The sequence below is a fragment of the Emys orbicularis genome, chromosome 25 (assembly GCF_028017835.1).
Source record: "Emys orbicularis isolate rEmyOrb1 chromosome 25, rEmyOrb1.hap1, whole genome shotgun sequence".
In the NCBI taxonomy this organism is placed as follows: Eukaryota; Metazoa; Chordata; order Testudines; family Emydidae; genus Emys; species Emys orbicularis.
In genome coordinates, this window is record NC_088707.1 from 5,641,618 (window position 1) to 5,666,090 (window position 24,473).

The 24,473-nt window shown below is 48.8% G+C and overlaps 1 protein-coding gene across 1 annotated transcript; it reads right to left on the minus strand.

Annotated features, from left to right (window-relative positions):
- Positions 1 to 673: 673 nt before the first annotated feature.
- CBX1 (chromobox 1) lies at positions 674 to 15,750 on the minus strand. Its single transcript, XM_065422653.1, has 5 exons — positions 15,616 to 15,750; positions 3,415 to 3,590; positions 2,541 to 2,718; positions 1,459 to 1,553; positions 674 to 847 (listed from the first exon to the last, which is right to left on the minus strand). Exons 2-5 carry the CDS (start codon positions 3,552 to 3,554, stop codon positions 703 to 705), a joined length of 558 nt encoding a protein of 185 aa, XP_065278725.1. The 5' UTR covers positions 3,555 to 3,590; positions 15,616 to 15,750; the 3' UTR covers positions 674 to 702.
- Positions 15,751 to 24,473: the final 8,723 nt, after the last annotated feature.

A 24,473-nucleotide genomic window follows, 5' to 3' on the forward strand; every position in this document is an offset into this window, starting at 1 on the left:
GAGACACTACTAATTACAGGCTTGCATCTTTGCCTGTCCCGCCCGCCCCCCCCACCCTGCCCCCAATAACAGTGCTCTAGGGATTGAGGATTTGGACATTCACAGCTTCAGTCTCATACCATTGTCCCTCCCCCTAGTCCTATTACCAATACTTGGGGTTTTAAGTTAATAAAGATGTTTATAAAAAAGGATTCTGGTCATGGATCTGGAACACTGTCAACCGTTTCTCTCCCCCCCCCCCTTTAAAAAGACCCACCCCCACCCCACCCCACCCCAAACTGATACACCAGTAATAGCAAAAAAAAAACCTACACACATGCTACGCTGTAAAAATGCAGAGTTAACACTATTGGGAAGAAGGCTGTGGGTTGCTGAGATGGTCTTTGAAGAACAAGCAGTATCCATCTGCTCTCCCTTTCCCCAGCCTACCCAGCACCAGCAATCGTTCTTCATGGAAGGGGCTTTCACTTCCTCTCCAGAAAGCTGCAGAACAGACAGCCTTGAAACACGTCTCCCCCTCCCCCTCATGGCAGGCTGGTTTGAAGCTGGACCCTTGGGCAGCTGCAGGGCACAGAAACCATACTGTCTCTTCAAAGGGCATCTTCTCAAGCCACCTCTCCGCTAAGTAGAGCTGCATTCTCTCACTGTCGCTCAAACCCACAGTCTGATCTTTATACAAAGGTTGGCCAGAGCAGGCGTGGGTTAGTTCTTGTCCTCTTTCTTGTCGTCGTCTTCCGAGGGGTAAGAGTGCCATGTCAGTCTCTCCTCATAGAACGAGATGACCACCTGGGGGCACTTGATGTTGGCTTCCTTTGCGGGGACCAGGTCAGCCTCATCAGAGTTCTTCCTACAGGGTGAAGCAGAGATACAGTGAAGGGGGTTGGAAACAGATGTCACTGGAGTAACCTAAGAGGCAGCAGGTAAGGAAGGCCTTGGCCAGATGGGTTTTCCAAGCAATGCTCCTAATGCCTGAGATGCAGGAAACCCACCAAACAAGTTCAGGCATGAGGGGATTGTGGGGAGCAGGGGTCAAAGCTGCAGCCCTGCCCCCCATCTCATCTGCAGTATGCAACACCAAGCAAGACAAGTAGCTCCCACCTCTGGCCACAGCTGGGGATGAACAGACCCTGCCCCAGTGGCCCAACCGTTTGCCACAGCCGACAGGGGAAGCTGTGTCCGATGTGGCTCTATTCCAGGCACAGAACCAGAGGCCAGCACCATCAAGCCATGCCCTCCTCTCCCCAAGCTTGTGCCTGTGGCAGAGATCTTAAGAATCCCAGAATCCCAAGGGTCCTACCTGTTGATAGCAAATCCACGTTAGCCTCAGCGCCGAGGGTCAAGTCAGGCGGCAGCGCCACCACGAGATTTCAGGCCAGCTAGTAGGGACTCCCCAGGTGCAGCTCCTTGCCTCTCTGGCACAGAGTAAGTGAAGAAAGTGACCGACACAGACACACTCACCATTTCATCAGGAACATGAGCTCCCCGCTGGAATCTGTGGCGCCGATGATCCGCTCAGGTTCAAACCCCCGGGCAAAGCCTCGTGGTTTCTCCGACTGAAAGACAAAGAGGGACGTTTCTACTTGCTGCCTGGGTGTGTCGCTGTGCCATTTTGTGAATTCAAATGATGCAGACTTCATTGGATGGCTGCTGAGTGGGGTGACTAGGTGTGCCTCAGGCCTGTGTCTGCAGAAAACGGAATGGGCTACGAGGGGATCCTGCCAGGTCAGGTCTGAGGCACAGCAGTGGTGCTTACCTCCTTGCTGCCCATGATGTGGAAAAAAGAACCTGATCTCCAGGGCTGTGGTCCTACGAAGTTCTGAGACCTTGCTTGCCAGCTTCCTCCTGACACCAGCCAAGATGTCCATTCATCAGCCCAGGAGAAGGAAGCCAGACTTGGGGGATTGTCTGTGACAGTGGGGCCCTTTTCTGGTCCCTTGTCCATGCACATATCTGGCAGAGTCCACCAACCCTTTGGGGGCAGGGGGCACTGTCCAGGGTTCTCTGCTCTGTGCTCCCCTTTGGTTCCCTTGTTTTGACCTAATAACCTGCACCACTATCCCCATTGTGCATATTTTTTTTTATTCCCGGTAGTCAGTGATGACCTGAGGTCAGTGGGGGGAGGCTTCACTGCTCTGGTGGACTCTGCCTGCCATCCCAGGAGGGCACCTCAGCTTAGCTCTAAACACTGCCCCAGATTTATCAACTGGCCTCTGGCTCTGAAGTGGGGCTTGATCTCTAACCGCCGTCACGCCAACAGAGACAGGGAGATGCGAAAGAATGTTTTTGCCCAGCTAAGGATTTTAAAGCACTTCACAGACACAACTAGCCTCTCTGTGGGGTTGGTGACTATTATCATCTCCAATTTACAGCAGGGAAGTGGCGTGGCGGGTCACAGGCTGTCAGCAGCAGGGCTGCGAATAGAACCCAAGGGGCCTGGCTCCCTGTCCTGTGCTCTAACTACTACACACTAGTAATGAATCCAGGAACAAGACTTTACAGATAGGGGATGGGGAGGTTCTCCCCTAGTAGTCCTGCCTCACCTCTTCCTTTTTCTTCTTTGGTTTGCTCTCCTCCCCTCTGTCCTCTGTGTCAGATTCGGCTTTGCGTTTACTCCCCTCAGATTTCTCACTCTCGTGTGCGGTTTTCTGGGACTGGAGAAACTCTGCAATGAGGTCGGGGCAGTCGAGATTCTCCTCCGGCTCCCACGTGTTATCCTCGCTGAAATCAAAGGAGACAGCTTGCTCTCATCACTACGGCCTGTGGCTCAGGCCAGGGGGTTAGAGTCAGTGAAGGGACGCCCTGGATACAGGCCCACGGAGATGCGACCAGAGCCGTAGCGGTCTACACCCTGGCTGTGTTCTGGGTACCCTGATCTGGGACGGAGGAGGCTGAGCTGTAGAAGCTGAAGCCAGTCACAGACTTGCCCTGATGGGTCGATGTGACCCATTTCCACACCAGCCCATAGGCACTTCACTCACAAGTTCAGACTTGGCTTTCTAGGGACGGGAAAGGGAATCCTTTAAGGCAATGTCTCTCGCTCTCCTCCCACGTACACCGAACTGGATTGACCATCCAGATCAGAGAGGAAGGAGGGGCTGGGGATTGCCACGGCCTGGGAACAGCCCATCCCCAAGGGGAAGGAAGGAGGAAGGAAGTGGGACCTTCTTGCCCGCCCAGCCGGACTGGCATATAATGTCTTTATCATCACGTTCCCCCAGCAAGGCAGGGCAATTATTCCCATTTTATACACGGGGAACTGAAGCCCAGAGAGGCTACGTGACTTGCCCAAGGTCACACAGGGAGGCTGTACTGGAGCAGGGAACTGAACCTGGGTCTTCCAAGCCCCAGACCTACACCCTAACCACTGTCCGCACAAGGCAGGATCACAGACTGGGATGCACCCTCTCCACTTACTCCGAGAAGCCTTTCCACTTCAGCAGATACTCCACTTTGCCTTTCACCACTCGCCGGTCTAGGACCTTCTCCACCACATACTCCTCCTCTTCTTCCTCTAAGACCTCCTCCACTTTTTTCTTGTTCTGCTTTTTTCCCATTGTGCTGGCCAGTTTTTCAGCTTAAGGGCGACGCTGCTAAAGTGGGGAGACACACACACAAGTCAGGGCGAGGGAAGCTGCAATACAAGGAGGCAGAGCCCAGGGCACTAATGTTGCCTTCTAAAAGAGAAAAAGAAACATACGTCCAAAGCCTCAGAGAGGTGGAGCGAGATTGGCCGGCAGAATAAACTGGCTCATCTAAGATCAGATGCTTCCCATTGGATAATGCTATTAAATAGATACATGTAGATCCAGCCTCCTCTCCACGCAGAACAGTCCATATCCCCCCCCCCCCAAACCCTCAGTTTCCATCTCTTATCCTATCAAATTCAAGCTTCCCATCACCACGTTCAAGGCCTATGGGATTGCTGCAACACACCCCCTCCCGGCCCAATTCCCTGACCGCATGGTACCTGCTACCATACCAGCTGGTGTGTGGAGCAGTGTCCCAGTCCCCATCTGCATAGCACTCTGAGTTTTCCTCCTTACAAAGCACCCACACTCGGGACATCCCTGGTCCATTCTCACTACTGACTCCCAGAACCTGCCCTTTTGTGAAATAGCCTCCCACATCTTGCTTCATTTTATTCTCCTGTCTAGGAATTTATATTCGCTGCTCTCACTTCGACATTACCAGATGTATCTTCAAAACCCACCTGTGTGGCAGGGAAATATCCACATTTTACTAATGGGAAACTGAGGCATGGGGACTAAGTGATTTGCCCAAGGTCACATGGGGAGTCTGTGGCAGAGCCAGAAACAGAACCCAGGTCACCTGAGTCCAGTACCTGGCATTGGCCACCGTGGGAAGACAGGACACTGGGCTAGCTTGACCTTTGGTCTGACCCAGTCTGGCTGTTCTTATGTATGCCATGATCATATGACCAGCCTTCCTCCCTTCATCTACTTAATTCAACTCAGTTTTGCAAAGCTCTGTGCTGCATTTCCAAACAGTGTAGTAGGGGAGGAGAGCAGCACATGGCAGATAACAGAACTGCTTCTTCTCCAAGGTAGCCTCAAGCCACATTCCCTGATAATCAACTACCCCCTTTTATTTATTATATGCCACAGGGAGGGGACTAGTTCATGCCCAGCCGGGGATATCGCTCCCCTACCCAAGATATGGGGGTCACCCATCTGCACCAGCCGTTGAAATAAGAGCTGCTCCGTTTAAATCCAGTGACTATTAGGAAGCAGTGGAGAGGGTATGGGAGGGAAGGACACTGGTTCACTGTGTGGCCTCCAGCCAGTTCCTTTGATGCAGTTTCCTCATCAGTAAAGGGAACGCAATAATGGGCAGATACCTGGCTTCTGTTTCCTCTCCACACAAGGAAAGTCTGCAGCGAGCAAGGCACACCCTTGCCAAGCGTCAGTCTGACCCCGCTAGCAAGCCAAACTCCCTGCCTCTCCCCATTGACACGATACACAGGGAGCATAAGAATACCACAGCCCCACAAACGCCTCCAGTGCTGCAGCTCACGCAGTAGGGACCTCTCCCCACCATTCCTGGGAATTGAGACTCCCCCAACATAGATCTGGACTCCTAGAGTGGAAAGGCCCCCTGATAACCCAGCATCTATTCTCCCTGCAGCACAGGCATTTCTGGTTAAGAGCCATCAGTGGAATTCTGAGCCATCAGGGATACTTGGTCCCAGTTATTAGTTGCACTCACATTCTAGCATTACACTAGGACAGCATGGTCCAGCTGACACTGTGGATGCCCCCAGTATTAATTGGGGGTAGGTAGATCTTGGAGATCTGCATTGATGGGAGAGGAGGTCAGAAAGCTAAAGCAAGTAAGTCTTTGGTCACGAATTCTGTGCGAGGGAGATTGGTATTATTATACCCACATCACAGATGGGGAAAAGAGGCACAAAGAGGTGAAGTTACCTGCCCTGCATGTCACAGCAATCCAGTTGCAGAGCTGGGAGAATGCAGATCTCTCGACTCCCAGTCCTGTATCTTAACCACTAGATCACGCTTCCAGCGGGAATTGTTCTTTTCTAATCAACCAGAACTGGCCAGAGTTTTTGCAGCCCAAATGCCAGGGAACAATTTCTGATCAGTCCTGATGAAAGAAAACTTGCCAAGCAAATGACTACAGAGCAGGTCAGACATGTCACCTGTCAAGAGACAGTTTTTTCCAGCTGAAGCCATTCTGAGTTGCACGAGAGAAACTTCAACGGGCAAAATTTTTTGCAAGTTTGGGTTAGCTTGAAAAGCAAAAAATTAAAAGCGAATCTTGTAGCTGCGCTGAGCCTGTGGGTCATCCCTCTGCACTGAGGGAGATGTTTCAACAGCTAGATAATGGTTTCTGAACCCCACGATTCGAGAGAGATGGGTACGATGCCATACTGCTCAAGGCCGCGCAGCTGTCATGCAATTGATAAGAGAGACAAGGTGAGTGAGGTAATATCTTATTGGACCAACTTCTGTTGGTGAGAGAGACAAGCTTTCTGGCCACACAGACCTCGTCTTCAATTGACAAGACCCTCTGAAGTGGGAGGCACAGGCATGGGCCAAACAGATCTCATTATTGGGTTCAGGAACACAGTCAGGAGAAGGCACCCTGCCTGGGTTCCCTATTTTCTCTCTTCTAGATGCTCTAAGTGCAGGGAGGGGCTTGGAAAGGCAGGGCTTCTCCCTTTGGCAGATGCTGTAACTCACTTTTATCTGTGTCTTGGACCCTGTGACTGCAGCTCCCAAACTGATCTCAGCATGTAAGTTCTCCCAGTTGCTCAATTCTGGACCATTCACTTGTCACTCTGTGCTCCATGCCTGCACTGCAGGCCTTTTGCGGTCTCAGCTACAGCAAATGGAGCTGGGTTTGGCTGGAAGACAGACTTTAAATCCAAGGGACCTCCATACAAAAGGCAACCTTCCCTTTGTGCCCTGCTCTGGACAGAGGCATCAGGAAACTCCTTCCACAGAGTCTGGGCTTCAGACATCCTCAGAGGCCAGACATTTCCTGACAGGGGAGATTCCCAGACACCTGCCCCTTGGTGGCAATCTGCCTTAGCGCTGAAAGCCCTGCGCCATTTCCGAGCAGTGCGTTCACAGGATTAGCAATGGACTCCAGACCAGGTTAAGCCATTACTCTGAGTGCTGTTCGGTGACCTTGGAGCCAGTCAGGGGTCTCAGTGCAGTTTCAAGTGACTAAATGTCCCACATCACAGGTAGAGCTGCGCAAACAACTGAGGTTTTGATTCACTGGCAGTTCCGAAAATATTCAGGAAACGAACAAGCTGAACTTTGCAAAAAGTGTCGGTGAATTAAAAAAAAATACATTTTGGGTCGAACAAACGTCATTCAACCCCAAATGCTTTGTTCTGTGTATCCTTAGAGAGGGCTAGAGTCACAAAATGGCCAGAGGAAGAGGCGGTGCCCTTCTTCTAACGTTCGGCACAGGAGTTAACGCACCCACCTGGGATGTGGGAGACCCAGGTTTAATTCCCCTCCTCTGCCTGATGTGGAGAAGGGATCTGAACGTAGCTCTCCACATTGTAGGAGAGTGCCCTAGTCACTGGGCTGTGGAATATTCTGATGGGGGGGGGGGGGGGGGGACACCTTCAATTTCTGCTATTGAAGCTGTTCCAATTTGTCTAAATAATTAGCCACTGGAGCAGGGACTTACAGCAGGGCAGGGACAAAGCAAGGATGACTATAGCTTGGTGGTCAGGGCACTCACCCAGGATGTGAGACCCCCAAACTCAAGCCCCCACTCCAATGACTGTCGATACAAAGTGGAACAGATTCAAGAGGAGAGACAGAGAAAGCCACATCAGGATATCCCACAGCCCAGTGACTAGGGCACTCTCCTGCAACGCGGGAGACCCAAGTTCAAATCCCTTCTCCACATCAGGCAGAAGGGGACACTGAGATTACAAGTGAGCACCCTAACCATCCCCTCCCAGCCCATATTAAATGAACAGGGCCTAAATCCTGAAAAGAGGGTGTGGCTGAAACGATTTGGTGAATTTACAACAAACTTGCAAATACTTCTCACCAGAAACTGCATTTTTGATGAATAAAGTCTGTGCAAAAGCTTCTGCCCAAACCAACTCCCTAACCAGCCCCCTTGTTGGCAGCCTCAGCAGTGGGGTCAGAGATTGAACTGGCTGTGGAGACTGCACTCTCCTCTCCCGCTACAGATCAGGGTTGAGGACAGGCTGGTGCGGTGGCAGCTTGCTCTGCTTACGCCTGGGTTGTTGTGGACACAGGGTTTCGGTCTCCACCTTTGGTCAAAACTAAATTCATCTAAAATAGGAAACAAAAGAATCCCAAGATGGGCAGCCTGCTGACAGCTGGGGTGGGGACAATTTCTCCCACAGCAGTCCTAGGTGCAAGTGTCTAACAGAGACAAGACTTTCCTCCAGATGAGCGCTCCTCCCTCCCAGTTAAGGACCCCACTTTAAATGCAGCTCAATCACTGATTTAATGCCAGGGTATTCAGGCCTGACCCAGCAAGGCACTGAGCCCTCCAACTCAGACTGGGTCCAATGGGAGTTGAGGGCACCCAGTGTCTCACGCATCGGGGATGGCTGGAAAGCTGAAGCGGCATTTTAAAAAGAAACCTTAGGAAAAACACACCGAGAGAGAAACGAGGCTGCTGCCTTCTGAACTCCTGGGTTTAAACACACTCTGACAGGGTCTTTAATCAGATGCCAGACAGAGGCAAACCCAAAGCAGCCAGGCTCTGGGTTGCCTGTGGACTTGCGGTTGATGGAGGCCAGGCTGCTTGGCCCCACATCACTACAACAATGCAGACTCTGACCACCAACATCTAATCCCCCAGAAGGAGCCAGCAATGCAGCAGGAAGCCGAGGGCTCAGGTTTCACTTGCAGAGGGCTCTGGAATTCTCCAGCAGATTCTCAGGCGGAAGCGTAATACTCCATCCCCTACAGCAAAAATGCAGAGGGGTGCCACGAAGGGAGGCAAGGAATAGCCTGTGACTGTGCTGGTAAACCATGCCTCAGCAAAGGCACCTGATAAGGCTGGAGGGAGACAGTCGACGTTTCTGGAAAGCCCCCTGTGACAGTGCACTCCATGTTTTATGGAAATATGCTTCATGCAAAAGGTCTCTTGTAAGGTATCATGACACAGGTTATAACCTATCGAATATATTCCTCCTATTTGTATGCATGTATCATTCTTGTATCTGAAGCTAGAAATATGAAGTATAACTCTGAGGTCCTATTGTAATTATGCAAAGTGTGGGCCATTGATGGTGGTTTAGAATCTTGATCGCTCCCATTGACTAGGACAATTGGTTGTAAATGGTTTATTTACCTGCAAGCCATCCTGTGGAGGTGTGGGCCAACCCAGGAAGAATGGTTTCAGAGTAGCAGCCGTGTTAGTCTGTATCCGCAAAAATAACAGGAGTACTTGTGGCACCTTAGAGACTAACAAATTTATTAGAGCATAAGCTTTCGTGGGCTACAACCCACTTCTTCGGATGCATATAGAGTGAACCATATATTGAGGAGATATATCTCCTCAATATATGGTTCACTCTTTATGCATCCGAAGAAGTGGGTTGTAGCCCACGAAAGCTTATGCTCTAATAAATTTGTTAGTCTCTAAGGTGCCACAAGTACTCCTGTTATTTTTCCAGGAAGAATGGAGACTAGGGGGGGGGGTCTTACAGTAACATGTGATCATGTCACATGATACTAGAATCCATCTTAAATCTGGTACTTTTCCATTTAGAAGGAGGGGTCGGGGCCCAGAGAGATAAAAGATTCCCACTGTGTGCCAAAGCTATAAAAGGGGGTGTAGCAGGACAAAGGGGGCTGCCAGTCACGAGAAAACCCTTGCTTACCACCTGAGATGTCTGCTTACAAGGACTGTACCAAGGGAAAGGATTGGGCCCAGACTAGGAAGGAGTCTAGTCTGTGAAAGAAGCTAATTAGAACATCTCTGAGGGTGAGATATATTACATGCAATCAGTTTCTTAATGTATTAAGCTTAGACTTGTGTGGTTTTGCTTTATTTTGCTTGGTGACTTACTTTGTTCTGTCGGTTAATACTTGAAACCACTTAAATCCTACCTTTTATACTTAATAAAATCACTTTTGTTTATTAATAAACCCAGAGTAAGTGATTAATACCTGGGGGAGCAAACAGCTGTGCATCTCTCTCTATCAGTGTTATGGGGGGGACAATTTATGAATTTACCCTGTATAAGCTTTATACAGAGTAAACCGGATTTATTTGGGGTTTGGATCCCATCGGGAACTGGGTGTCTGGGTGCTGGAGGCAGGTAACCTGCTGAGCTGTTTTCAGTTTAGTCTGCAGCTTTGGGGGCGTGGACCAGACCCCGGATCTGTGTTGCAGCAGGCTAGCATGTCTGGCTCAACAAGACAGGGTTCTGGAAGTCCCAAGCTGGCAGGGAAAAGGGGCTCAGAGGTAATTTCAGCACATTGGGTGACAGTCCCAAGGGGATCTCTGTGACCGAACCCGTCACACCCCCAATATGACCAGTGATAAGGAAGTTGACCTACTTCAATACAGATTGGATCTCGGGGCGCCCGTCTCTCTCTGCAGGGGACCCACTTTTTTCACCATGGGTCTAATGAATTTCTGTCACAGATGCTGCAGAATGTGGCTAATGCTTGGAGACAGAGCTTGTTTTTCATAAAGCATCTAATATTCAGCTAGGGGGATCATTCAACTGGCTCTGTGGTCTAGGATCCTGTCTACGGCAACTGGATCATGGACTGCATTACACAGTACAGTCCCTGTGTAACATGCTTTGGACCAGCACAGATGAGACCAACCCATGGTGCAGCCTCACTTTCATTGTGAGATAACACAGTTACCAGACAGCTGATTTTATGGAGATTGCTCCTTGACTAACAGCACAATCCACTGGCACTGTGACTGCTCCTGCAGAGACCCTGAAACGAGGGCGGGGGAGAAAGAGAGAAAGAAATAAGGAAACAGTGAAGAACAGAGGGCAAAAAAAGAGAACAGCCAGAAAACAGAGAATGGTGATAGGTTCCAACGTCCCTCAGATTGCAAGCAGCATGGAGGCAGAGAACTATACTTTGGAAAGGTCAGGCTGCTGTGATCCAGCTCCTGGGCAAATGATTGGCAGGGACAACTTGACGGAGAAGCCGCAAGCACTGCAAGGAAGGGCCAACATTTGCCAAATGAGGGAGAGAGCAACAACATACTGATCAGCAAGAGGCAAGTGGATATAATCGCCAGGACATAAGGTGACTCATATGTGCCCTTGTTAGAGCTTTGAACTGTCTTGGGTCTGTTCCTCTGACTCCAGCTGCTGTCAGGAGAGAAATACTTGCCTGTTTCAAATTATGAGGATTCAAATTATCAGCAAGATTTTATTTTTTAATCCATGAAGTGAGTTGGTTCAAACATTAGTGTGTGCAATTATATCATATCTTTGTGGTTCTCAAACTGTTTTGGTAAACTTGAAACTAACTCACGGAGATGAGAGCCTAAAAATTCAGCTTTCAAAAGATGACGTTTGTGCCACACAGAGAGACAATGCGCCATCCCCTTAAAGGCCCCCTTACCTCCCTTTGCTGCAGAGAGATTTGTGTCAAGGGGGTCCGTATGTGACATTCACATACAGGGTCTGTTCTGGGTGACATGCTGAGAGGCTGTTCCTTTTGGAATAGTTCCTATGCTAGAAACTGCATCTGGCTTTGCCAGAGGTGCTCTCAACAGCCTGCATCCAGTAGGATGCTCTGGGCAGATATATGGCCTGGCTACAGCTTCCAGTTCCGACACACAGTGCATATATTGTCCTTGCTACTCTGAAAATGAATAAATCAGTGTCTTTTGCTGTAACAAAACTACGAACCCTGTTGAAGTTTGAGAGAGGAGAGACTGCAGACCCCAGTGACGGTACAAACTCAGAGCATGCACTACCCATGAAGTAATCAAACAAAGGGCTTGTCTAAATTTAAAATGCTACGGTGGCACGTTCTCCCATCAGCAAAGGTAATCCATCTCCCCAAGGGGCGGTAGTTAGATTAATGGAAGAATTCTTTCATCGACCTACTGCTGTCTACATGGGGTCAGCTTAACTACGCCACCCAGGGGTGTGGATTTTTCACACCCCTCAGCAACACAGTTATGCCAACCTAAATTTCTACTGTAGACCAGCCCTAAAGGAAGGAGTGCTGTTGAGAAGCTGTGCTGTTTCCAATGAGATTCTGACCTTAATGGCACAGATCCTTTGGTGACTCCTAGAGTATGTCAGCAGTCACAGAAATTAATGAACCAACAAGTGTCCACAGCACCAGAAAACAAGTTACCACAGCACGATGCAGAAAGTGCTAATTGGCTTCCTTATAGGCAGTCTCAGCAGAGAGGAATGAATGGACATTGAGACGGAGCCGTTGTCACCCCTACGTGTCAGGAGTGATGCACCAATTGAGGGGCAAGGGGAACATGCAGTACCTGTTCTTTGATCTCCCGGGTTGTCAAGCAAACAGATTTCATCAGCATTATGTTCATTCACACAAAGTTACAGTTGGAAGAGATAACAGGTCACTTTTCCCATCCCCATGGCCAGTACAGGATAGTCCCCCCCTATTTTTCTGGGGAAATTGGTCTCATCTGACCGGGCTCACTGCTAGGCTATTCCAGTCTAAACACCCCTCACATTTAGGATGTTCTTCCTAATATTCACCTTCAGTTCTCTTTTGCTTATTGTCTGGGAGACAGCCGACTTTGCATTAAAAATATTTTCTGACCCAAGACCAAAAAGGACTAAAATGCTAACAATTCCCACCCTCGCTGGACCATCTTAAACACCAGCATTTGGGATAAGGTGGAATTCTTTATAAAGAATAAAGCAGAACATTGGAAAAAGAGAGAAGAGCTTCATATCAGCAGCTAAAGGGAAAATCCAAGACACGTTAAACCACTTGAAAAGAATTCAAACTCCAGTAAAAGGCAACAAGGAAAGAGGCCCAGCACAAAGTATATACAAAAGCCTCCTTTATTGTGACAAGAATAGCAGACAGAGGGGTAAGAGCCAGAATCTGGCAACACTGCAGAGAACACACGTTACTGCATGGCCTTCTGCAGAGCAGCATCCAGGTAGTGAGAGAATTATAAAGCAAGCCGGAGAAAAAGCAAACAAATGTGCTGAATGGAGCATCAACATCTTTAGCTGCAAAATGTGCTTTCTTTAGAGGAAGGTAAGTTCAACATAGTGTCGTTCTAGAATGTCAGATGCACTTGTACAGACTTCAATAGCTTAAAGATAGAAGACTAAGCCAGCATAAACATGAGGACCCATAGATCTATTTCATTTGAATACACTCAGTCTAACTCCACTGACTCAGAGAATTAAGAGTTAAGTGCAACTTTGATGCTTTGTAACTTAAAATATTTCCCCCAATTGCCCTTCCCAAATTTGGCTAGGATCACACCCGTCTTTGAGGACTATGAACATGCCAAGTTTATACAGCATTTGCCAGGAAAAGACAGCATGCGTATTTCTTTTGAAGTGGGAACAAGTGTATTAAGTTTTCCACCCTTCAAACCTGAACACAACTGAGAAACTTTCGCTCAGACTTTCCAGAAATATTAGCCTGGGCTGAGATGAAGCAAGATGAAAGCTTCAGCCTTGATGGAGAATTTAGGAGAGCTGTAAGTGACTGAGCATGGACTATCCTTCTCAGCTATGACTACATTCACAACTCACGTGGGAAGTGTACTGCTGAAGTTACGGAAATCTGCACAAGGGAACAAGATATTAAGGAAAAGTCTTGTCTGCATGGCTAGGCTTTCTACGTTCAATCTGCATGAGGAGGAAGCAGAGAGAAGACAGAAGTATTTTTACACACTCTCCTCTAATCAGGGAAATGCTATCAGAGGCAGGGTACAGACTTGATTACTCATTTTTAGTAAAGACAGATTTAGGATGTGGAGACATCTAAAAGAAGTCAGCATGGGAAGATGCTGCTCAAAATGGCATAAGATTCCCAACTGCCCATTGCCTGCAGGACAATGCAAACCTCCCTTCCCATAAACTCACACCTTTTTACTCAACTTTCTCCAATCAACACTAGTGCTTTCAGGACACAGAAAGGCAGTGTCTGGATAAAAATCTTTCAGCATACACATGCTCCTTTTGCCTGTGTTACTAGCACATGAAAACTGAGACTGGTTACTGCCTTTATTCACTTGCAATCTCTGCTAGTTATTCTTGCATTTGATTTTGGGAGGGCAGTGAAACACTAGAGTGTCTTGTCTGTTTCTAGTCAGTTTCACTGCTTAGCACTCTAGCACTAACACAAGGCTGTGATGTTTGGGTTGCAAACCTGGCAGCGGCTGTTTAATCCAAACAAATTTCCCATGTAAGAAAATCCAAGATTGATAAAATCTTTCTAAGTTAGTTACGTTTTTAAAAACTATTTTTATTTTAATTAATAAAACTTACATTTAGAACCTGAACAACCTATCAGTCTCTTTATCTTACCCACTTGATTTTGTAGTCACAGGACACATGCCTCTCAGCGGCTGCTCCATTATCCCCAACACTCCCAGCACAATTCCACCATCTCCAGGCCCCCAGGAGAGCTCTCACCTCCCCAACTGACACCCTTGGTACAGCTTCATCAAGCTCCAGGTTTCAGATCAGCTCCAGTCTCTCCCCTCCCCCCATCAACGCACACTAGGTCTATTGGGGCAGCTCCATCCACACCTTCCTCTTCACCAGGCCCACTACTGCAACTTCATCATCTCCTGTTCAAATATCCCCAATACTCCTGGTGCAACTCCATAGCTTCATTCTCTCCCCTTCTTCAGTTTTACTATCACCCCAACCGCGGCACTCTAGAGCTGACCAGGGGTCCGCACCAGGTCTCTGCCCCATCCTCACTTCCCCCAGTGCAGCTTCATCTCCCCTCACCCTGGTCCCCCTCATGGGTGCAACTCCTGCTCTACATGCCCCATTGTTCTCATTATGAACGCAGCTTCATATTCAGTGCTCCCATCCTATCTCCACGTGTCCCTTCCCCAAGACCCACTTCCACTGCAGCTCTGTTCTGTCCCCCCAGAAGTTCCATAGCCACCATCCCCATCAGCCAGCCCTTAGTGCAGCTCTATCTCCCCTCCCTCCCCCCATTCCTTAGGCCCTCCTTGGGGTAGCAGCTTTTGCCACAACTAGCTTCTAGAGATGTCATGGTGCAACTGGATCTTACTCCCTTTCCCACAGCTCCTACTGCAGCTATATAGCCACACAACTCCCACCCAGGTGCAGCTCCACCTCTAGGCTGCCAACTGGGTTTCTCCCTTCTGTGAGGCTCCATCTTTTCCCATGCACACATCCTCACCCCCCCATGACCCAGGGTGCAGCCCCCTCCAAGCCCCACAACCCAACTCCCCAAAGACCTCTGATGTAGCTCTCCTCCCCACCCAATCCCAGCTCCCCATGGTCCCCCCTTGAAGCCCCACACCCCCATCTAATCCTAGTCCCACGTTTCCATGCATCTCCCCCCCAACCAAGTCCCAGATTCCCCATTACCCTCCCCATGTAGCTCCCCCCTCCCAAATCCCAGCTCCCCCAGTCCACTAATGCAGCTCTCTTCCCCCACCCAACCCCAGCTACAAAAGGACCCCCTGCAGCTCCCCCTCCCCACCCAAATCCAGCTCCCCACAACCCCCTGCAGCTCCATACCCTCGCTTAATCCTAGTTCTACAACAATTCCCCTGCAACTTCACCCCCCCTCCAATCTCATGGCGCTCCCCCGGCTTCTTCCCCTTCCCTCCTACCAGTCCCAGCACCCCCTCCCCCCGTCTCAGAACATCCACTGGTTTCCCCCCCCCACACACACGTCCCCAGCGCGGCCCCCCCAGCCTCAACACGCCCCCTGGCTCCCCCCATCTGTCCCAACGCGCCCCCCCCCCGTGCCAGCGCGCGCCTCTTGCAGCTCCCCCTCCCCCACCAGCCCCAGCTTGCGCCACCCCCCCGCAGCTCGTCCCGTCCGCGCGCCCCCCATGCGGCTCCCCTCATCCCAGCCCCCCTCCCCCCGCGGCTCGGCTCCGTCCCCGCCCCCCCGGGGCCCCGCTCACTTTTCACAGCCTCGCCAACGATGCCCGGGGGGAAACGGAGCCGTGGGGGCGGGGGCTGCGCGCTGCGGCGGCCGGGCCGGGCTGAGGCGGTGGAGGTCGGCAGGGAACCGTTACCGTCGGCGCCGCGCCACAGGCCTGGCCGCTCGCGATCCGCCCTCCGCCAAACAAAAGAGCCCAGCAACCCCCTGTACCCGCCGAGCGCACTGCGCCTGCGCGGCGACCCCCCGCCCCCCGCGGCACCATGGGAAGTGAAGTTCCCCGTGGACTATAGCTCCCAGCAGGCCCTGCGGCGAAGCGTCGCGGCGGACGCACCCTTTCGCCGCGTTGCCTGCTGGGTATGGTAGTCTGGGGCGGGGCTCGGAAAAGCCTTGGGAGTACAACACAACATTGCTCTGTGGTTACGCAACGGGACCCGAGCGAGGCAGTGCAGCACAAGAGCCCGCCCACAATGCACACTGTGTTGCCAACTCTTCCCTTTTGTGGTCAAAATTAATGACCACAAAAAAATGTCAAAGGAATATTTCAGGATTCAAGCCAAACTCTTAACTATTAGAGGTCAAGATGGACCGCATGAGATTTTCTTAAAGATCTAGCTCCAGGAGGCAGGGGATTAGGGGAGAATCAGATTTCATTCAAAACAGAAATTTCTACCTTCATGGTTAGGAAGAATAGTGTGAAAACATGAGCCCTAGGAATACAGGAATCTCCAGAGTGGATCAGACCCCAGGCCTATTTAGTCCACATCCTGTCTCTGACAGTGGCTGGTACAATGTGCTTCAGAGAAAGGTGTAAGAATCGTCCAGCAGGCAGTTATGGGACTGTCTTCCCCTTACATAGATCTCATCCTGATCTCTAATAGTTAGAGATTGATTTAGCTGAAGCATAAGGTTTAATATCCCTTCAAAAAATTGTATGGTAATTAATTATGACACTGCATATCCTTGACACCTATTTAAATATCCAGTCCCTTTTCCTATCCTGTTACAGGGTCTGAACCAAGCACGCCGGGAGCATCCTGTCTTCAACACTTTGCTTCTTGGGTTCACTGGGGTGCTGTTTCAGTGGGTTGTTTTTACTGGTTAATAAAGCTAACTGAAACAGGAAAGAAAGTGGTCATGGCACCAACCACATGTGAGGTGCAGGAGGACTGCTTACCCAAGTCAAGGAAAAGAGAGGGAGCTCCTTTTTGTTCCTCTCACTTTAAGCCCCATAGTTTTGTTTTCTGAGCCTTTAGGGTTCACCCACATCACATTTTCAAGCTTTTCTCTGAAGTCATGAGGGCTAGGAATTTACTTTTGTTTTAAATGAAAGCTGAGATTCCCACCTAATCACTTGACTCCAGAAAAACATCTAGTCCTGAGAATCATCATGACAAAAGAATGGGAGTTGGCAACACCACCTATGTCCATAGGGGTGGGGAAGGCTGAAGGGCTGCTGTCCTCTTGTGATATGCAGTATTGTTGTAGCCATGTTGGTCCCAGCACTTTAGAGAGACAAGGTGGGGGAGATAGTTGGTGAAAGAGACAAACTTTCAAGCTCCAGAGTGCTCTTCTTCAGGTCTGGGAAACGTACTCAGAGTACAGGGTGGAATAGATACTTCAAGGGACCATTCACAGTGAAGTGGCCTTTGTTAACACCTCTCCAGTCAGGGGGGAAAGGAAAAAGGTGGGCAGGGTTTAAGTGGGTTTAGAGTGTTGTAATAAGGAATAAATCCAGTGTTTCTATTCAGTCCATGATTTTTAGTATCTAGCAAAATTATGAATTTCAGCTCCCAGGCGCGTCTTTTGAAGGTGTTGCTTGGGTTTCCTTTCCTTTCCTGACTGTAACCCCCTGTGTAGACAGTATCAGAGGGGTAGCCGTGTTCGTCTGGATCTGTAAAAGCAGCAATAAGGTGCCACAGAACTCTTTGCTGTTGTGTAGACAGCACTATGTTGATGGGAGAGCGTTCCTGTTGGCATAGCTGTTGCCTCTGTGTGCTCCAAAGCTTGTCTCTCTTCCCAACTGATGTTGGTCCAACAAAAAGATCTTACCTCATCCACCTTGTCCTCGTGTGAGGCTGCTGTACACACAAGGCACCAGGTGACCTCCACACATAGGTGCATAGGTCAGATTCTGCCTCTTCCTCAGTGTGAGGTCCTCCTTCCAACACACCTATACCCCAGTCTCGCCTATGCTCTCTTTTTTCCATCTCTCTCTCTCCCTGACCTTCCCTCCCTTCTTTCTCTTCCTCCTCTTCACTCTGTCTTCTTAGCCTCTTTTTTGTTTGCACCAGCCTCTTTCTTTCTTGTCTCCTTTGTCCCTGTGTTCTTTCTTTCCTTTTTCTCATTCTATTCTTTCTCACTCTCATCCTACTCTTTCTTTGTTTGTTTCTCCTCGCCAGCCTCTCTACAGGGCGGGGGTAGGTGGAGTCCTGCCTAGGACTGGAACTACATCTCCCATCCTGCCCCTGGATTCCACCGGAAGGGAGCCCGTGAGCTCTGCTATAAGGGAACGGGAGCTGAGCCCCTCGCCTCTTAAAGGGGCCGCGCCGACACTGGAGACACCTGTCCTGCGGGAAGAGGTGAGGATTCGGGGTAGGGGGGCGGTCTCCAAAGGGTGGGGGTGAGCGTTGGCGGGCGCTGCTGTGGGGGAGGGAACCACGTCCAAAGGGGGGGGGGGGAGAACGGAAATGGGTCGGGGAGGGAACCATGTCCAAAATGCGGAGAGGGGGCACTGGGGAGGGAACCGTGTCCAAAGTGCGCGGGGGGGGGGGGGGGGACAGAGGGGAGAAGAGAGGGAGCATTGGGGAGGGGAGAGAACCATGTCCAAAGAGTCGGGGGGACATAGGGGAGGGAACCATGTCCAAAGTGCTGGGGGGGGGGGGGAGGATCAGGGAGGGAACCATGTCCAAAGTGCTGGGGGGGGGGGGGGGGAAAGAGGGTCAGGGAGGGAACCATGTCCAAAGTGCGGGAGGGGGACATTGGGGAGGGGAGGTAACCATGCCCAAAGTGGGGGGGGGAGGGAAGAGAGGGGGCATGGGTAGGGGAGGGAACCACCATGTTCAAAGTGGGGGGAGGGGTGTGGGGTGGATTGTTCTCTTTCCAAAGGGCATCTCTCAAATTCTGCAGCTTGCCTGGAATGTAGCCCCCACCCTGCCCCACAGCGGGTCAGCTCAGGGCTGAAACTGCCCACGGGCCTCTCTGGGCGTAGGACAGGCAGTGTATATAAATAGAACCCAAGCCCCACAAATAGAAACGAGGCCAGTTAGAGACACTGCGTTACTGTACCAATGCAACTTACAATATTGTCATCACTCCTATTGTGACTAATAGGGAATAACTGCTTGGCTTTGCCTATGAAACCTGCTCCATGGGCCCCTGCTACTTCCCTGCCAATAGCATTGCCGGGCGATAAGTCTACCAGGGCTGGCAGGTTACCTTTTATTGTTAAAATGTCAGTCTGCTAAACAGGATGGCCGGGTTAGTGGAGTCCTGGATTTTGCATTGAAATAATAGGCGGTATATAATGCTTTCAGATAGAAACCACCTCCTCAGTTCTCCTCCACCTCAACTGCAAATATATGTAGAAAAGGCCAGTATTATAGTATCTTTTTTTTTTTTTTAAAGCGTAGATTATGGGGTTTTGTATGGTGCAAGTCTGAGGATGGATTCTAAAAGAGTATGTTGGTTACTGACCCTGTTGGAAATATGGGTGAAATCCCACTGAAGTCAATGGTAAACCTCTGATTTCAGTGCAGCTAGGATGAGAGTGTCAGTCAGTCACAATTAGCACTTCTGAAAGCCTGGACCTTAGAGCTGAGCTATTTTGAAAACCTAGTCCCAATTGTAGGTGTTGAGCCCTTAAGTTCTGGCCCTGGATGTCTAGATGGATGCGGGCAGTGGAGGCAGCAGTTTGAGGTCCCTTCACCAGAAGGGAGAGTCAAAGGAGAGTAAAGTCTGTCTTTGAAACCTACACAGTTTAAAAGAGAATCCTGCGCAAAATAGCTTCATCTAAAGGTGACCTGCACAAGTAGGAATGAAACTGGACTTGTTCCCTTCTTTTCCTGCAAAGCCAACCCAAAAGATTTTCCTTGAAAATCTAGGTCTTATCTAGCTCTTAACCTGGAAGTCTCTGTGCTGACTGGAGTCTTGGTATCCCAGTTAATGGGGGAATTGAGACCTGACTAAATGACGCTGGGCCAGCACCAGGTTAGCTGCACAACTAACCAATATAACTGGTGGGGATTTCTAGACAGATGAGGCCAATGCCTGTACGCAGCATGGAGGAAGAGAGAATTCCACTGGTGGTGGAATTTTTATTCAGACGGTTAAAAAAAACCCCAAGGATTTTGAAACATTTACTCAACAAACACTTGGGAGGAAAGCACCTCCTGTCAATTAACAAGGAAGAAGAGGATGAGAGCCCCCAAGGAGATATTTGAGTCATCTAGGAAGTTCTCCAGCAAAAGACAAACCAGTGTTCCTTATTTTTAAGGCAAAAATAAGCCACTTTTAAATTTTTCAGAGGGGTGCAGCTGACTTCTTTTATACTTCACAACAAAACTAAGGCCTAGCCTATATTCAAGGCTGCACTAGTTGAATTTTAAATCAGTTTAAATACTGATTTAGCTAAACCTAGTGAGGACACACTCAATCAGCATTGCCAACCACAATTGTTTAAAAATCATGAGTCAGTCATGAGATTTAAAGAGAATAAATGTTGGGTTTTTTATTTGGCTTCTGTTTTTTGTATCTGTAAGGGTCAAATTTTAAAGCATTTTTTCCACAATCATGAGGGCTAGGAACTTAAAAAAAAAAAATTAAAGCTGAAACACTGTCACATGACTCCAGGAGCTGGGGCTTTAAGAAAAATCCCAAATATCACAAGATTTGGCACCTCTGTTTAATCCAAATTAAAAATGGCAAGGAATCAAATTAAAGTAAATCTACATAAACCAAGTTAAGATAATCCAATTTGAACTTTGTTTATATAGATTTAAGTGTGTCCTGGTGCAACTTTGAATAGAGACATGACTCAAAGATGCAACCAAACTTTTTTTTTGTAGGTTGCCTTTAAACATATAAAAATGCGTTGGCAGTGTCTGAGACCGAAACTTTGCAGCACTGGGAACCTTAAAGTGAAACTGAATACAAACAAAAGTGAAACCTATTTCATTAATTTTCCTTGTCCAAGGCGACAAATGTGCCCCGTAACTCCCCCCACCCTTGGAAAAATCCACCAAACAATAAAGAGCAGAGTGACAAACTGGGTATTAAAAATTCACTTCTAATTTAAGGTTTCAGAGTAGCAGCCGTGTTAGTCTGTATCCGCAAAAAGAACAGGAGGACTTGTGGCACCTTAGAGACTAACAAATTTATTAGAGCATAAGCTTTCGTGGGCTACAGCCCACTTCATCGGGTGCATATAGAGTGAAACATATATTGAGGAGATATATATACACACACATACAGAGAGCATGAACAGGTGGGAGTTGTCTTACCAACTCTGAGAGGCCAATTAAGTAAGAGAGAAAAAAAAAAAAAAACTTTTGAAGTGATAATCAAGATAGTTTGTACAAACTGTCTGTACTGAGCTATCTTGATTATCACTTCAAAAGTTTTTTTTCTCTTACTTAATTGGCCTCTCAGAGTTGGTAAGACAACTCCCACCTGTTCATGCTCTCTGTATGTGTGTGTATATATCTCCTCAATATATGTTTCACTCTATATGCACCCGATGAAGTGGGCTGTAGCCCACGAAAGCTTATGCTCTAATAAATTTGTTAGTCTCTAAGGTGCCACAAGTCCTCCTGTTCTAATTTAAGAGGTGCTAGATTTTAAAAAAAGCACATTTCTAAGCATTCTTAGGTTGAATCTGTCTCTTTAAACACAGTTGCAGCAAAAACTGGTTTCTATGCCATCTAAGCTAGAGTTTCTCTAATGCAGCCATCAGGGGCTTTTTGGGTGGCCACAGCCTCCTGGGTGGTGATGGGCGGGGGCTGGTCCCTGCCCCCTTCTGGAGCCCCACAAACATTGTAGGAGCAGGTGATCAGTGGGAGTTCTCTACCTTCCTGGGAGCAGTGGGACTCAGGCTTCATCCCTGGGGTGGTGGGTGGCAGGCTCTGGCCGTGTGGCGGTGGACTCGTTCCCCAAGCCACAGGGCTTCATGCTCTGGCCCCAGGCTCATCCCCCACTATCACCCTGACCCCTGCTGCCTCCTCCAGCCCTGCATCCAGACCCCCAATCGCCACTGCAACTCCCTCCCCATCCAGGGTTTAATTTGTCCCCCAGCTGGCCCGGGGCTGAGTAAGTCTGTTGTGAAAAGTAATTTTAACAAATATACAAATATCACTTTTCACAGTAGCAGACTTACTAGCTAGCAAGTCTAAAGAAAAAGAGAAAATCAACCAAAAAAGCAAAATATGCAAAGCACCTTATTTGTGTTTCTATTCTGTTTAGGTCCAGTAAAGAGTAGAGACAACTGTAGGTTGTTTTGTCTGGGAAAAAAAAAAATCTACATAAATTACAATGATTTAGACATGTACATGTGCATATTTATTTGTTTTTTCCTAAAGTTAATTAAGTATTTTAGGAAAAATTGTCAGAGTGGCCACCAGCAAGAGTTGGTGGCCGCACTCTGTGGCCACCAAAAAATTTCTTGTGAGAACTCCTGATCTAAGCAACCTGTTGTAGATGGGTCCAAATGGTGATAAATCTATGCTTAAAATCAATGTTTCTGGCTGTTCAAAGTACTGTTCCACAGCCAGTGAAGACTGGGGTTAAGATCCTATCTACGCTGTGAATATAACATTGTCTTCTGATCGTGCTCATAGGGCCTCAGAGGCATTGTCAGATATTTCCTTATCTCTAATGTACAAGGGAGCACCAGACAGCAGCGCGGTCCTTAAAGTCGTTAGGCAGGGGGCCTTAAGGAATATCGGAGGAAATGCAAAGGCTAAAACTCATAGTAACCAGGTCTTCAAAGGCAATTCGGAGAGGTCCAGATTGGGTGTGCGCAGTGATACGAAAGGTCCCCCCTCCTGTCTTACCTCTTCTAACGTCTTGAAAATTATTCTGGAATAAAGTAGGGTATTGATTTCAAATGGATTAACTGTTCCCCTGATTAACGCCCTGTGTGAATACTTCAGAACAGCGTTTTTCAAATGCGGCCACCAGGGGCTTTTCTTGCGGCCACAGCCTTCTGGGTGGTTATTGGTGGGGGGGGGGCAAAACAGTGCCCCCTCTCTGGAGACACAAAAGCTGATGGAGCAGGCAGTTAATGAGTTTCCCACCTTCCCGAGGGGGTGGAGTTGGGCTTTAGCCCTGTGGTGGCAGGCCAGCCACGGGACTTTGGGCTCTGTTCCCCGAGCTCGCCACTCCTCCCATCACCTCCGGCCCCCACTGCCTCCCCTAGTGCCCCCTTGCCCCTGGCTTCCGCTGCCTCCGTACCCACCTCCCCATCCAGGGCTCAAATTGTCCCTGGGATTGCCAGGGCTGAGTAAGTCTGCTGTGAAGAGTGATATTTGTGTGTTTGTTAATATCACTTTTCACAGCAGACTTAGTATCTGCAAGTCTTTAAAAAAAGCCACCAAACAAGCAAAAGAAACAATAAGAAAAAAGACAAGAACGTGCAAAGCACCTTATTTGTGTTTCTGTTCTGTTTAGGTCCAGTAAAGAATAGAGACAACTGTACATTATTTTTATTATTGAGTCTGCAAAAAAACCCCAAATCCTACATAAATAAATTACGATGATTTGGACATGTATATGTGCATATTCATTTGTTTTTGCTAAAGTTAATTAAGTATTTTAGGAAAAATTGTCAGAGCGGCAAAATTTGTTGTGAGAACCCCTGCAGAATGAGAGTAAGACTGCTGTATTCTGAATCAGAGCTTAATCCATTGCTGATTCAGATAGTATCAGCATATGGAGTCCATCAGAAATCACCTCCCAGGTAGACAAGTCCTAAATAATCTGTCTTGATCTTCCCTCACTCGTATTTCTCAGGCTCCTGGCTGATTTGGGCACATGAGTTAGGCTGTGTCCTCTCTGCCATTCAGTTGCTGGAAAATTGAGTTCTTCTTCCTTCCAATTCTGTGCCATTCCATTAGGCACATTTTGATTCTCCTCTTCCCCTTCTGTGTGTTTCTAACCTAGTTAAGCCAACAGGAGGTCAGACTAGATGATCATGATGGTCCCTTCTGGCCTTATGAGATTATGAGAAGAGGGCTGATGCTTTTAAACTACTTTATGTGTGCAAGAGTGTTAATCACGCATCTCTGGGGAGGAGAGGGAACATAGGGGATAAGCCATCTGGGGCTGGTTCTAGTTTGTTTTGATCTGTTCCTCCTCACCATAGTATCTGGGCACCTCCCATTACTGCATTAAGTGCTGTGACTAACATCTCTCATGTGTGGTCTGTTCTTTCTCTCATCCTCTCCCTCGGGGGAGACCTGTGGATGCAGCGCCTTGTTTGTTCAAATGGCCAGCACTCAAAATTGGGGCCATATTTCCAGACATACTCCGCACCCAGCAGCTCCCATTGTAGTATCTAGGTGCTGAGCATTTCTGCAAATTTGGCCCTTATTTAGGGGCCTAAGTGGAAAGAGCCTGGTAAGTTAGGAATAGGTGGAAGGGGACTTTTCCTGCGTGAGGAGAGCTTTCTGCTTTGGTAGCCTGACACAAAGTGCAAGGGGTAGGGGGTGAGGTAATATCTTTTATTGGACCAACTTCTGTTGGTGAGAGACGAGTTTTCCAGCTTAGGCTATGGCTACACTACGCAGCTTTTAGTGACACGGCTGTGCCGTTACAGGCTTGCCACTAAAAGCCGCGCAGCGTAGCTGCTATTTGTCAGCAGGAGAGAGAGCTCTCCTGCGGACA

Coding starts and splice junctions, on each gene's coding strand:
- CBX1 (XM_065422653.1), bottom strand. CDS start 3,554: ATGGGAAAAAAGCAGAACAAGAAAAAAGTGGAGGAGGTCTTAGAGGAA. Junction 2,719..3,414: donor AAGTGGAAAGGCTTCTCGGA/GTAAGTGGAGAG, acceptor CTTTGATTTCAG/CGAGGATAACACGTGGGAGC. Junction 848..1,458: donor CTCATGTTCCTGATGAAATG/GTGAGTGTGTCT, acceptor TTCACCCTGTAG/GAAGAACTCTGATGAGGCTG.